This window comes from Aptenodytes patagonicus, chromosome 11, assembly GCF_965638725.1.
Source record: "Aptenodytes patagonicus chromosome 11, bAptPat1.pri.cur, whole genome shotgun sequence".
Taxonomy (NCBI): Eukaryota; Metazoa; Chordata; class Aves; order Sphenisciformes; family Spheniscidae; genus Aptenodytes; species Aptenodytes patagonicus.
In genome coordinates, this window is record NC_134959.1 from 17884705 (window position 1) to 17900858 (window position 16154).

The 16154-nt window shown below is 37.9% G+C and overlaps 1 protein-coding gene across 2 annotated transcripts in view; it reads right to left on the bottom strand.

The window, feature by feature from the left end:
- TOX3 (TOX high mobility group box family member 3) overlaps positions 1-16154 on the bottom strand; it is a 78538-nt gene that overhangs the window by 25264 nt on the left and 37120 nt on the right. For both annotated transcript variants that reach the window (XM_076349293.1, XM_076349292.1), the window contains exon 2: positions 1145-1210. In XM_076349293.1, the coding sequence (XP_076205408.1) occupies positions 1145-1210 (66 nt within the window). The remainder of the gene's footprint in view (positions 1-1144; positions 1211-16154) is intronic.

A 16154-nucleotide genomic window follows, 5' to 3' on the forward strand; every position in this document is an offset into this window, starting at 1 on the left:
ATCAATGTTTGATTCAAATGTAGGAAAGAAATTCTACAGAAAGAAACATCATGTTGTCATTACAGATGGGGTTTGTGTTCATTATCACAAATAACACTGCAGCTAACGCCAAACAATATTCCCTTATCTAAGCAGTCTTGCTGGGTAAAAAGAGACGGTGACCATTGTATACATGATTCATAAAATACGACTCTTAATTCTAACCTTCATATTTATTGTTACACCTTTCTGCTTATTTTCTCCGAGACTGCTTTTTTAAAAGTGCACAAGAATACCTGCAACTGAATCGCCACTTACAACATGTAAAATCAAGGCTGCCCAGTTTTCTAACCTTTCCTCATGTTGGGAAGATCATTTATGGCATATACCCTATATAAATACTTAGTTCTTGTTCTCCATACTGCTATGCGCATTACTACACAGTGCATCTTGCACCTTCCATCCCTCCCTTTGGAATAAGAGCTGTCGGTTTTTAGTGATGAGCAAAAGGGGTTTCTGCCTGGAGCTGGGGTCAGTATTAGCATGTTGATAGTCCATTAACTGGCTGTGAGGCGGCACCGCTGTAACAAGTACATGCAGACCGTAGCGGCCATGCCTTTCTCCTGTTTCCATTCTCAAAGGCAGTGATCAAATACATCACCTCCAGAACCCAGCCAGCCTCCGCCAGCCCGGGCCCAGGGCTTGTTCTTCATCCTGGTCAAAAGTTTCCTTCACGCAGCACATACACTTCAGGCAACAAAGTTGGTTTTGGTTTTCTAACTTACATGAGTATTAAGAACCCAAATTAAAATGTTTGTATCTATAACAGAAATTAGCACATTAGCTTGTAGTGACTATTACTAAGCTTGCTTTCAAAGGGTACTCCTACTGTGCTTTTTATTTGTTTCCTTCTGTTTATAATTTTTTTCATACATAAAGCAGATTTGTTTCTATTGACATGCTATGTAAGTAACAGCCTTATGGACAGCTAAATTGACTAGTAATGGAGAGCTGTCAGGTTATTTTCTTTCTCATTAAAGTCTTTATTTTGTGCTCCATAAAACACACAGAAATTCGGCACTTCACTCCTCATCCATTCAAAGTCTGTTAAATTATCACAGCAAACAGCAGAATATGAGCATAGATAAAAAAGAAGAACATCTACCTCATTTGCAGCAAGAAATGCATTATTTGCCTCTGCCATGTTCATGTAGTTGTTATTGTTTCCAAACTGAAAGAAAAATAAATATTTGGATTTTAATGCATGCCACGATAAACTTTTCTTTACCCCATCTCTGCCATAGAAAAAGTTGAAGAAAAAACAACAAACCCAAAACAACAGATAAGATGTAATTTTGCAGATGTTCTTTGAAGTCAGAACTAGACTGGATTCAACATTATTATTATTACATACTCTGCATCCCCAGGTCTGTACATGGACGATATCCAAGTGTATCTCTTCAACTTTCTTTATCCATGTAGCAAAGCCACCCCACAGACCTAGAGGTGACTTTGGAAATTAAGTGTCCATTAGAAAGAGACTATTCTCCAGAAAAGACATTTTGACTCTACTACATCTTTCCTGACACGCATTATAATATTTCTGCAGATGATCCTGATCTGCAGGACTGCTGCAGCTAGAAGTAGCTGGCGTATTACTATTCCAAGTAGACCCGGTTTTAAAGAGATGAAGGTCAATAAGGGGAAGAACGAGAATCTGCAGCATTGTTCTTAAAATCCCATTCTTTCCACAAAATTAAAAAGCCAAACAATCCCCCTTTGTCTATCCTTCATTCCAGTTGAGCTCCCACGCCCCCAGTGAACATTATCACCAGAAGATTTTGCAAATCAGAGAAACTGTATCACACTGAGACCTTGAGATCTACCCAGGGTGGAGTGGGCAGAGTGCCCACTCGCTCCCACTGCGGAGCAACTCCTCACACACGAGTGATCTGAAAGGATCCTCTCGGATGCCATAGAGTCATTTCCTCCAAATTCTCAAGTATGAACATTTGTTGAAGAAGATAAGTACTTTTTCTTTTACAGACTGAGCATAGAAAAGAAAGAGATTATCAGCATTTGGTTAATTGGCACTTAGTGTGCCTTATTCCCTCAAAAGGCACTTCCAAAAAGCAGGTAGTCTGGTAGCTATTTCTGCATGTGTTCCCAGAGCAGGCAGGCGTCTAGAGTCTTTGCTTCAAGGAACAGATACCACGCACGTCATGCAGCTACCACCAAAACACTAAATCACAGGCTTTCACATTTTCACGTTTCTATTATCAGGCACAGTGCACGCTGCAAAGTAAGAGTATCAAATGAGAGAAAAGTCCCTGTGCTGTCCCTGCAATGCCCTGCCACATCACTGCTGCTAAAGCCACACGAAGCATTCTTCCCTTAACTCCCATTTTCAGGTTCTGTAAAGCGAATTTTTTCAGGAAGGCTTTGTTTTATCTTGCCAGATCTTGGTGGACCTGCCCCCCCCCAAACCACAACAGCAACCACCACCACCAGCAGCATACGCTCTGCAGCAGGTGCATCAGGATGGGTAACCACGCACTTGCACAGATTGTTCTTTCCACGCAAGAAACTCTGTTGTGCTTTCAGAGCAGCTGAACCTGTCCTGAAAGGAAAACCACTTTGCTCCAGCTCAATTCGCTACTGCAGTACTTGGTGCCTGACTGTTTTTAGCAGGGAAGTGTTTCAGACCCTGACTCCCTCCAGTTCCTCCAGCACCCTAGAGCAGTGGAGGGTCCAGAGTGATCCTTTCAAGAAAGGCTCTTTCCCTGAAAACTCCAAAATCCATTTCTGAAAATAAGACCAAAAGTTAAAAGGAGGGAAAAGAAATAAAGAGGAGGAGGAGGAAACTATAGTGACAGAGGATGAAAAAAGGAAGATGGACACAAAGAATTGGAGCCTCGTGTACCTGATGAATTGTCTGATTGACAAAACAGGACATCAACAAAATCAGAAGACAATCATGGGGAGGAAGGTATATGAGATAAGTTTCCTCATTCTGAAGTATGAAATTCCATTTGTGTACTTAGCATGCTGAATCTTTCAACCTATAACACATGTTAAGCAACAGAGGCCTTAACACAATATGTAGGCTATTGAAACTCTGTTATCCCCAGTTATGCAGATACTCAAGTAATGTCATCCATTTTTTAAAAGCCCAGATGTCACCCATTTTTTGGGATTAAAAAATTCAAATAAAATTGCACATTCAAATTACTGTTTTGGCACATAAGGATGTGTGTGTGGATTTGTTGCACAAAGACATAGTACCTTCAGCTGAACAGTGAGATCGACAGGATAGATTTTTTTCATGTCAGTGGCAAACTAAGAAGGATTTACATGAAAAAATGAAATGGCTCCAGTAGAGCTGTTCTTTCTACAGTAACAAAAAAAAAAAAGAAATCAGGTTTTCAAATTATACCTAAGTGCAAAGATGCAATAGGCAAGTATAGCTCTAATATTGGATAAATAAGCGGGAACAAACCCTATCCTATTTTAATGAGCTAGGGGCTCCAGTGCCTCAAAATGGAAATGTACCTGATTTTTACCTTGAAGAGTAAAATTCTACGTTGTTTTGATCTACATGTATTCCTCACACCACAGCTACTGCTGTTCTGATTGCCAAGTGGTTTTCTTCCTTTTTGTTTTATTAAAGTAAAACAAAGGGGAAAGCGACAACATAATTTTCCATTTTACTAAGACTGTGGAAGCAAATGATGTAACGAGGAATGTCAAAGCTAAAAGTTACAAGTGCCTATCCTTAGATTCATTCTGTTCTTGGGCTACAATATTTAAGACCCTATTGTGTATGACTCGGGCACTAATGTCAGAACCTGGCATATTTAGGCTTTTGTTAGTACGGATCATAACTAATATTATTTAAATTTATTTTTTGTCTCTGAATTAGAAATCCATTGAAGGCACACAACAATTATCAGTGAGTATTTCTAAGATTAAACTTCCTTATTATCTAATGGTACCTATAACAACAAAAGAAAATAAAATGGTTATTATCTTAAGGACCTAAACAATTCAAAAAACAAATTAAGCTTAGAGTGAAATAAGAACTGGGTTAGAAATCCTCTTCTGAACAGTTAGTCTGCGAATGTAATTACTGAAGAAACTACAGCTAATCAGCTGTGAATTGTATCCATTAATTAGTATTTGCCCTGGAGAAATGAGAAAAATCAGTAACAATGTTAACACTGCAATGCACTGATGAGTACTGAAACACAGGGCCCTCAGCATTTAGTCAAGCAGGTGGCTCCAATGGTCCAAGTAATTTAAAAAGCTCTCACCTGAAGTGCAGAGCTGGAATTACAAAGCACTTCTTGCCTATCTTTGTATCTATATAAGGCTATAATTAATGGCTTTTAATTTAGAAACACTTTGTGATCAGCTGGGAACAGTTATAAATCATTCTAAATAGAACAAGGGGTTCTTGTCTATTTTAGTAAAATAATTTGGGAAAGATGTTTTTTGTGAAATGACTCTTGTTGCAGTCAACATTTTTCTCCATCGATTTTCTAACGGATCCCTTGCTCAGACCCCTTATAAACATCTCGGAGCATTCCTATAGTGGGCAGCAGGCATCCAAATTAAAGGCGAGATCCAGCAATTTGGTCTGCCCAGGTATGCTCCTGTGGGGTCCCACTGTCGGATTTCCCTGGGACAGAAAGAGAGTGAGATGCAGCACCTAGTCCAGCTATCTTTTTGTTTCATGCTGACATTGAGATGCTTTGCAAATTACTTAGCCATAGCAATTAGCAAGGTTTTGCATAAACTTTTGCATCTAAAGATCTCAGAGCACCCTCGCTCTGTAACTACAAAAGAAAAAAATCGTTTCAGCTTCCTTTGGCAACACATACCACTGCATTACAAAAAACATTATTTGATTCCTTTGATTTCAGGAGTTCAACAAATTCCATCTTAATTTTTCATAAATATATTAAGCGTGAGTAGCACAACTTACTGCCACAGCAAACCAACGGAAACCACACGCATATGCTGATTTCATGAAATGGATTGCAAACAAACAAAACCTCTTCTGAACTTGTTGTGAATCACAGATTTCATTCTTCATGCAAATCACTGCATTAAAACTATGACAGTTCAGTCCTCCACTCTCTTATGTTGCAAGGGCACTTGAATCTTGGCCCTACTGAAATCCGTAAGAACCGACATGAGGACTGTAAAGAGAGACTTGGATGTTTGCTTACTAATACCTTGTATAAAGAATGTCAAGAAAATTTATTCTTTCTCAAATAGCTTGTTGAAGCTCTTCTCTTAGCTTTGACTACCAACCCTGAAGCCCAACATCTAGCCCTATTCATCTTTCCCAGGAAGGGTGTATACTTGCAGCGCTAAGGGAAAATTCATGCCCTCTATTCCTTCCCCAACGCATGCCCTAACGAAGACCAAATCAACTCCTGTCCAGGATTGGGGATATAAAAACTGTATCACTGCCCCACTTCTACAAACTGCACGTTTTCATAGACCAAACCTCCTAGGCCAGACGTTATGATACCTGTTTGCAAATCAAGGGATTAGCCACTTTGAATCAGCACAGCACAATGCTACTTGGGTTTTCAAGCTACCCTTTGCACTCACCAGAGTTTAAAAATTGGTTGGTTATGAAAGCTGAGACTCATGAACGGTTGTTTTAAGAAAGAAGTCTGATATGATGAACGTCACAGAAAACCTTGGCAGTTCAGGATAAAAATCAGTGATTAAATGTCCACAGAGCCTGAATTCCTACTGAAAAAAATCTTCAGAAAATCTCAAAAGGTTAAATAGTGGCTACTGTCTGGGCTCTTCTTTTGCAACTCTGATGAGTCAAAAGCCACCGCAAGAAATAAAACAAGCAAAAGAGAAGTTTACACCACAAAACCATAATATTAAAAATAGCATAGAAAGTAAAGCCAGTAACTAATTTTGAAGGTGTTATGGACACACAGAGTAACATATTGAACCTGTAAGAGTTAATGGGAATTTTGCTACTGATTTTAATGGAGAAATTATTTTACTTACAACATTCAGTGATTAGTATTTATTACAACTTTCTACATTTCTGTCTTTAAATCAACTTAATTGTGGTGCAACTCTAATCTGAAAAACATTAGAACTCACACCCACTATTCATTTCCTAAAAAGTGCAAATACAGAAATATATAAGTAACTTAAAACCAGACATAGAGGAGCCCAGACTTTCGTCTAAGCACCTCAAAGGAACAAAAGTGAATTTTTAAAATACTAGTATTTTTATGCTCAACAGTAAAATTAGATTCATCAGGCAAATACATTAGATTTTCTAAATAATTCTTGTTATAATATTGCTGCTTAATTTAATAGTGCAACCACAAGGAAGAAGAAACCATTGGAAGGGTTATTGTTCCAGCACTGAACACAACCAAAACCATGGAACGTGAATAAATGTCCCAGATGAAAAATTCAAGTAAAATATATCCAGAACAGGAATGAAACAAATTTTATCATCTTCTCGTAACTAATCTGGAGACTTACATTTTGCAATTCTGTACTCAAAGACTACATGTCATATTTCTGAGAACAAATTAAAACAAAAAGTTATTACAGAATCCACTCCCCCCCCCTTTTTTTAATTAAAGAAAGCCCCATCCCAACCCTTATTGCAAAACAGAATTCAGACTTCGTTATCATGACACTAACAGTCTTTTCATAACTATTAGTTAATGTTTAGTCAAAATACACATTTAAAGTTTCTCGGGATAGTGTCTCCAGCCAAAACTCTCACTGGCTTGATGCTGAACTCCTGCCTGCAGAACTAGCTCTAAACTAATGCTGTCACAGCACTACATATCCGCTTGCGTATGTATTTTAGACAGTTACACATCCAAATTCTGTCATTTCTGATGCCAATTTATTGCTTATGGAAAATGGCAGCCTCAACTGATCACACTTCCAGTATTTCTGCAATAAAATTAGAAGCCATATTTTTTAAAATATGGCCGTTAATAAAATCATTCTTTTATGGTGTGAGCATGCTCATATTTTTTATATAGAATAATATCTACTTGCACAAATATATATTATGGCAAGGATCTCAGTTCTATCTTCATATTTGGCAAATTAATTCCTCTGAGGTTACACTATCCTTATGAGTAAGAAGAAAGATAATGATCCCAAAAGATGTAATTACAGACCAAAACTAAATTACTTCGCAGGTCTAAGTACTGTATCTTAATAATTTCACCGGAGAACATCTTCACTGCATTTGGGCAGATTTGATTTTGCTGCCTGACCAATAATTACAGCTCTGGCAAATACAATGTCTGATAAGGACATCAATTAAGAATGAGCATTGTGTTATTTAAAAAAAAAAAAAAAAATTCATCATGTTCACAGCCTGTCTGATTGAATGAAATGCCAAATTAAATTAATGGAGATTGCTAAGTCTAGCTGGCTGGTGGGGAACCATGCAGAAAGTGGGACAGCATAGACAATAAACTGTCTGTAATTAAAAGATGAGAAGCTGGACTAATGCTACTTCAGCCTGATTACTCCAAACAAAACAATATAAACTAAAATTATTCTGGCAACAGAAGTAGATGGAGTGGGAGGAGGGTTGGGAGAGGGGGCCTTCTCTTTTTTTTTTTTTAAATAGTATCAACTACCACCATCTATGAACAGCAGTGTCCTCACCAGATGTATTAAATTAAATATTGGGTTTTTTCTCATCAGGAAACACAATTTATTTTCTCAATGAACGTAAAAATAACAGACGAGAATTCTCCAATAATTTCTGTTCTAGATGGATATCCAGCTAATCTCTGTAGAGGCTTTACTTTTAAGTATGATGTGTTCATAGCAGGAGCAGAGTGTTTTTTTCTGGAAGAGCAAGTCCTTCGTGACAGTTTCAATACTTCAGAAGCAGTAGGGGGTATTCACATTATTGTATAAAATACAAGTATTCTATTTTACTTTTGCTACTAGAAACAATGAGGCAGATTTTAGTAGCTGGTTCACGGATGCAATACCACTAAAGTTGTTTGGGATTTATATTGTTATAAGTGAATGAAGCATCTTTTAAAACCTGAATTTTAAAACCTTGTAAATAAAGAAGTACTTCTATCTCAGAATGAATGCAAAATGGTATCCTCGATTTTGACACTACATAGCTACCTGTAGAAATTTCTGTACTCCTCTGGCAGGATGCTAACATTTTGGAAGAAACGGCACGCGCTGCCAGATGCAAGAAGTATTATTTACCATGGACAACATGCAGCTATTGGAGGTTAAGGATTGAGTCGCTGAGTGTAAAGGAGACGGAGAGTTGGACCAGACGCAGTCAGGAGGCTGTCCAGTCGGGTCAGCCTTTGACCAAATGGCAGTAAGCAGATAACGAATCCCAGTTATATCAAAGATCAAACCGCTATGTGCGTGTGTGCACAAGGGTATGGAAACATGCACAGAGACAATGCTTTTGTCAGCAAAAGATACAATTTTTGAAGAGTTTCATGAATTACTGGACCACTAGATAACGTGTTATATATGCCAAGTTTATACTTGAGCCTTTCCATTCCTAGTCTTAGAGCAAATTTACAGTTAGTGATTATTGTAGGATAGTACAATAGAAACCAGCTTTCTGAGACAGATTACAGTATTATTCTTATTTTCAGATGATAATATCTTCTGGAAGTGGGTTCATTTCCTGCTACGTTCTGCCTACAAGTTTTCTAGGAAAGATCTTCACGTACGTGTGAAAAACTACCCGGGAAGCGTTAGCCTTGGTGACTTCGGCCACCAGAACCTACTACACGACAGTTATTTCTCTCCATTTCTTCCACATCAGGATTCTGCAATAGTCAGGAGGAAATGCAGGCCCAGCTGAAAACAAAAGGAGTTCCTATAGGGGATTTCACACCAGAAAGCTTAATTTGCTTAAGAACAGATCGCTGATGAGCAACTAGCCAACAACAGACAGGAGCACAAAATGTTAAAATAAATGTATCTAAGTACCCAGTTTTGCAGTCACATCCCCAACGCTGACTTTTAGGCAGATGAATAATCTCATTAGTGGTTCATTAATTATTGAATCTGTACATAACTATCTGTACAATCATACATTTGACAGCCTTTTGATATTCAAAATCTTAAAAGCCTTTAATTCAGGGGACCATTTAGATTGCGATTTTGAGTCTTAAACATCTGCCACACTAATTGTTTTATATATATATGTTTATATACGTTTGTCTATGCATGTATATATGTATAAACACACATTCTCTACTCTTTGCTTAGAGCCAAATAAATCTCAGTGGGATAAAATTCTTGAGCAAGATCCTAAAGAAAAATAGACATTTATATTTTATTCATATATCCTCAAATCTCCATCAGACACACTGTTTGCAGATAGTACAGATCTAAAAGTTTTAGGAAAGCAATTAGAATGAAAATATTTGAAGTTACTTTAAAAGCTTTCAGCCAGCAAATAAAAACTTCGACAATAACAATAAAAAGCACTGACTTAATCTCTCTAATTCCAGCCAAACTCTTTAATATGAACTCCTTCAGTGAATTCCATGGCCAAAAGCAGTAACTGAATGATATTTTGCCAAGTGTGATACTGCGTGAGTCTTAGGAACAGTAACGAAAGGAATATTTAATGGCCTCATGTTAGACATTTTCAGATCTCTTAAGAAGGATACAGTCTATAAAAGTTTTTATATGCAAGAAGTAACTTTGTATGAATATGCACAGTATTATTATTCTTTTGACTGACAGTCAAGGCAATTCAATATATGCCAGACTTTTAATGCTACTTATTCCATATTTAAATGCATAAATATTGAAAGGTGGTCCAAAGTGCAGTCCTGGTCCTAATATTTATACAAGATTAAGGTGTTATAAAATTAGTCTGAATCTTGAAAGTTCTCTCCAAGACAAACACACCAAATATTTTGCTGTCACATGTTCAAAGAGTTTCAATTTACCATTTTGGCTCTTTGTAGACAAGAGTGGATTTTCCATTCTGCCCACATTGCCTTCAAAAGTAGTAAAATGGAGAATCAGACATGGATTCTGGGCCTATCTCTGCATCCACCTAAGACTACTCCACACTAAGACTACTTTTCCTTTGTACCAGGCTAGTACAAATATCAAACTTAGGCCAACCCACTAAGTTTCACATAAAAAAGACTCCACAAGATCTACAGATGTTATTTCAGAGTTCTGAAGTACATTCACTATCATCACACCCTGTTGTTGCCTGAAGCTTAAAGTGTGGGAAGAGACCAAAGATAAACACATTCAGTAACAAAGCCAAGGAGAGGCTACTGTAGTTTAAGTATTTGTTTAAAAAATATATGAATATTTAAAGAACATGTTTTCTTTCTTTGCTTTCTAACCGAGAGATGTTTGCAGTGATGAATTACGAAATTATTTTCGTGATCACTCTCATGAGTGCATACTTGTTGTTGGAATCAACCAGATTAGACATAAATGTCATGGAAAGAATATATTGCTAAAATACAGAAAGAACTTACTCATATGGCTAGGTCTCTTGGTTTTATATATTTTTTTTCTACAACTTTGTAGCAATTTGGATTCCACATGAGAAAGGTCTTCTCAAATATGCAGTTTCACAGCATCCATTCAATGTATGTATGGATTTTACGAGTTACATTTCTCTAAACAGCTCAAATTATACATAAGATCTTATTTCTGATGACATCAGAGGGCAGATGGCGGTTAAATCATGCTTTTTTCCACAACTGCTCTGAAGAACTGAAGCAAGGGTAAAGCACAATTGCTCCCTTTCCACGGCCCTGTGAGAGGGTGGAAATGTCCCTATTCTCCATGACATTTACCAAATGGAAGAAGATCAACAGCCTCTCAGAATGGCCTCAACATGTACACGTGGTAATGCAAAATAACTTGCAAGAAAGACCCAAACCGAATCTGTGGACCTGATTCGGGGGCTGCCCCTCCAATCGACCTTCCCACGCCCCTCCGGGTTGCGATAGGCACACCGATGCCAGCACCTGGCGCCATGACTGGAGGCCGCTAGCTCGTGCCCCACTCGGGGACCGGAGTCCTCCAGCACACATGGGACCCGAAAGCCAGCGAGGTCCTGAGAGCGAGCAGCACCATGCCCCCTCCTGCCCTAACACACCAAGGTCAGTATTAAGGGCCCTTCTTTAACTCCCCCCTCAGCAAGGGTGTAAGACGACTCTACACCTCTATTTGAGTATCCTTTTACCCCCAACAGTTCATTTTATCTGCTGTGAGGGATATTTTTATAGCTTTTTCGGGGGGGGGGGGGGAATGCATAAATACAGAACTGTTTCCGCCATATGAACATTTCTGTTTCACCTCCCTCTTCAAGGCATTAAGTTCATACAACCAAGGTATTAATCATGTCTACCCCCCCGTTTATTTTATATAAACTGTCTAAGCATTGATTCTAAGCATTTCTTAACATAATGACAGCATTTTATTCTTAGAATCCCAAGAAATAGTTTTATATCACTATATTCAAGATTACTGTAACATTTTCTCACACGAATTTAAAGTGATGTGATTATACTGCAATTGGGCTGTAAGTAGCTTTTCTTAGAATCTTATATCAAATTTCACTCACTCCAGCGAAAATTGTAAATTCCATTCTAGACTGTGATTCAGCTCTACTACACTAGCAAATCATATCAAGTTTTAAATATAAAACTGATAGAGAAAGGGTGAAGCAGATGTAGGCATTTTATAATAATCATAATGGAGGATCAATCGAGACACTGTCAGGCTAAAATCGGTACATGTAAAAAATCTTAAATATCTCAAATCTCAGTCATGTTGATACCATGGGTTCCTGCGATTTTTTCTGAAATTAAATACTTTCCACTTTAGAAATACTAATCATAATCAAATAGAAAAACAGCATTTTTTTAAAGTCTATATTAACTCTACTTCATTATATGCAAGGCTGTACAAAGCAAGCCGTCTATTGCAAAGACAGCCTGTAGGATGTAACTCTGCTCTTATTACACACACATATCCGAATGAGAAACAGAGAAACCCACCCAGAAATACACCAACTCCAGCGCTGGAGTCAGGGATGGTTATCCTCAACCAAAGCTCTAAGCTTTGGAGACATTGCTGCTCGACTGCAGCACGCAATAAGCAATGCCCTTCTATGTGGGAAGAACAGGAAAGCACAGATGAGGCGCAAGGATTTCACATGCTAACCTTGTAAGAACAGGGTTGTACAAGAAAATGACTGACAGGCACAAGATTTGGGAGTTCTCCTCAGGTGAAGACATTTTCCAATTTGGAAAAATTATGTGTGTCAATATAATATAGATTGTAGATGCATTTTGGAAACAGGCACATGACACATCGCTTCCTCCTGTTTCTTTATCTTACATCAACCTTAAACCTGGAGGATTTCTCCACTATTTTTAGCTGGGGCTGGATTACAAATCCCACAGCAGGGAGGCCTCTGGAGAGACTTCAGCAACAACTAACTTTATTTAAACATGCAAGATTGAATTGGATGCAAGGCTCTGCAATAACAGTAGAGGAGAATTAAATTTAAGAGTGGAATAATTCCTCATGCTATCTTGTATTCCTAATTTATGCCACTGAGACTAATCAGGCTTAATTTATCTATCTTTAGCTTCCCACTGTTTCATTCCAACCTAAAGGCAACGTTTTGGGCAACAGAAACTTTATTTTGTAGGTGAGTAACCTACTTTAATTGCATTTTCATCCATTACTACAGTCTAGCATTTTCTTCACTTAATTGGGTCACTGTATTTCTTCTTGTAAGTGGGCACAGAAATTACTTCTGATATTGATTGCAGTCCCTGAGGTTCTGACGAGAGTTGAGGACACACAAAGGATACACGGCAAATTCTGTTCATGACGAGTGAAATGAATAAAGTTTCACTCAAAGCCTTCACTCCCAGCAATAAAAAACCCCATGAAAATCCTAACGTTAAAATATTGAAATCTGACATTAAGCCAATTAATGCCAGCTAAGAAAAATCAGGTTGCTCTGTTTATAATCTTATTTCAAATGCAACCTGACCAATAGCCTCACACATGCAGGGCTGGAAATGTCTAGCACCATATGAAAGCCAGGCCTCTCAAGTCTTCAGGTGATCTTCAGCACTGATGTTTCAAAATACTAACGACTAATTAGTGTTAGAATTAAGTGCATATTATAAAGCACACCAGGCATCTCAGCAATGTAATTTCTCCTCGTAATTTTCAGATGCCATAGAAAAAACAATGGGTTTTGATATAAGACTAAAAATGGTAATAAAACTTCTCTTGAACAGTCAAGTACTACCCTTCATGTCTTGACGTAAGCAAGCCTGAGCTTTGGTACATGCAAATTCTCGAGTTTCTTTTCTTGAAGTATAAAAGACACCAGATCCTAGTGGCATTTCTGCTGCCAAGCTGTTCCACAGCTCACAACTCACACTCTGAAAATACTCTCCGAATTTAGTGGACTGAGACAATTCAGTGTCTTATGCTGTTCACGCCAAAGATGTGCAGGAAGTTGAATACTTCTTAGCTGAACTTACAACAATCAGATTTAGCTTTGGTATGAATTCAAACTAGATGTGTGAATTAGCTGCAAATCTCTTAATGAACTTTCTTTGTCTGAACGTTCAGAAACTATGCAAGATATTCCTAGGAATACCTGTTAATAATTGGAGGTCAAATGGGAAAAGTCACAAGCTTATATTCATGTAGCACTCTAAGTTTTCCTTATCAGCTGATGGCATGGTGGTGATCCCAACTCTACAGAAACATTTCTTTGGGTGTTTCTGAGACAGTGTTTTTGATACAGAAACCATTCGGATGGAATCAAATAATACTCTGCACCATAACCATGTGCTTCTGGCAGGCAGATGCCTGCTACAACTAGCTGCAAACTACTGGGAGTTCTCTCATTTTTATTTTATATCTTGAACCTTATCATTCCATCCCACTTTTAGAATTGAATATTTCCCAGAGATGAGAAATCTTTGCGTAGTAGAAGTGAGACCTGGACTCAGTGCACTCTCAGAAAATCCTGTATATTTGGGGTTTTTTTCCAAATACCCAGGGCTAAAGCTGTCTCATTACTATAGTGTATTTTGGATCACATAATAACTTTAGCCAAGTTTTACGACACAGACAGATTATGTCTGTGATATCAAAGTTGCATAAGAGTTGAGAACTACTAATCCCACGTCCAGTTCTGGTGAGCAAGTGAAACGATGCAAAACCATGCAAGGGAGCATGAAACATGAAAACTGCTTTATACGTTCACAGTAAGAACAAACCACAGGAAAGCCACAAGGTTGGTTGTTTCATTGTCTGCAAAACTGGGGAGATTTTGCTCTACCATAAAATTTCTCAGTCATTTTTTCTACCTGAATTGGGAGACACAGCACATTGTTAGAGTGAACGCAACGAAGGCGGCAGGAACAGAGGAATAGCACGTGATATTCTGGCAAAAGAGGAAAATACCAACCAAGGGTGGGGAAATAACTAATTGGTCACAGTAAAAACTAAATGGTATGATAAATCATTACTTTCTCTTCATTTGTATAAGCATCTAGAATGGTTTCCGATAATATTTTATTGTCCAGTGATTTTTAGACTTAAAAAACCCCAAACCTAAACCAAACCATCCTCAAGATAATGGTTTTGCCTGTAATTGGTTGCCTGATCTGCCCTGGGATTATTACAACAGTTTTCCAGTGAAAGAGATTTCCTTTGCTAATCAAAACAAGGTTGCTCAACGGTATTTTCAAAACTCGTTAAGAACAACATAAAAAATATATACGTATTTTAATGGGAGAACTGAGTTGTCAAATATGATATACATAGTCTGGTTTTGAGAGGAATAAAATGATATACAAGTGCTATAAAATGATGTACAGGTGCTGGGTACTAGGAGGCAGAGAAAGGGTGGAAGAAAGGCCCATAGAAAGGTATAGTAAGACAATGACTAGCAGAGCAGGATAATAAAACTTAGCTTATCAGATAATAAGGAAAAGATAAACTGAAAACTGGTATAGAGAAAAGGGATGAAAACAAACTTTGCGGAAAGATTAACACATAGCAAAGGAGAGGTATACAAAATTAAAAGAAAAAAATTTAGAAGTTTATGATATCTTGTAAAACATGATTTTGAGAACCAATTCAAAGCATACGTATTTACATACACTTTCATATAAATGTCATTTTTTCATATTTTGAAAAAATGGACAGCTCGTAACAGTGAATATGAAATTTAAGTTAATCTCGTAATTCCAGACCACTAATAGTTCTAGAGAAAAAAGTCTTTTTCCTTTGTCTCCCATACAATCTTATGTTTTTGCCTTCCCAACAGCATGGAACAGTTGTCCTTGTCCAAGCTCACATACGTCCATGGGAAACTCCAGGTAACATGCCATGATGATCCTCCCCACATCTCTGTGCGGGACCTTCCTTACCACCACTGAAACCAGCAACGACAGATTACAAGTGACACAGGAATCTCTTCTGGTGCTATCATCTCACCTTCATCCAACCGTATATACAAACCGCGGGTTGTAAGAAACACCTCTGCTTCTATATATATACACCAAAACCCAACCCCCCCCCATCTCTCATGAAATCAAAATGCAAACAACAATTTGTGTAAGGGTCATCTAGGAAAACCAGAAATCTGCAGTGGTACTTACCAGGGAGAAAAACGGTGAAGGGTTATTTGCCAACATAAATCAGGCTGTACCATTGGATGCTGATGGTGGTGGTGGTTGTGTGCTATGTTCCAGTAACTGGAATATCATCTGTAGCTAAACTAGCTACTATAAAAAACATAAAAGGGCTATCAATTTTCACGTCAACATATATCATCTTTTGAGATAAGAAAAAAGTTTCTGCCATGTTGTAATACTTAACCATGCATATGTGAAACGGGGATAAGGAGTGAGTGAGGGCGCACGTATTGATTACATTCCTTACAGAGATGTATACACTAAATGCTTCGTAAACAGAACACTAAATTGAAAGAATACCCAATCTCTGTGAATATGGCAGGTCTCTATAAACCCTTCACCATTCTCAAATGCAAATTCTCTTTCTACTGTGTTCACTCCTCCTACATTTTGCTCCGTAAACATAAATTTGGGGAAAGT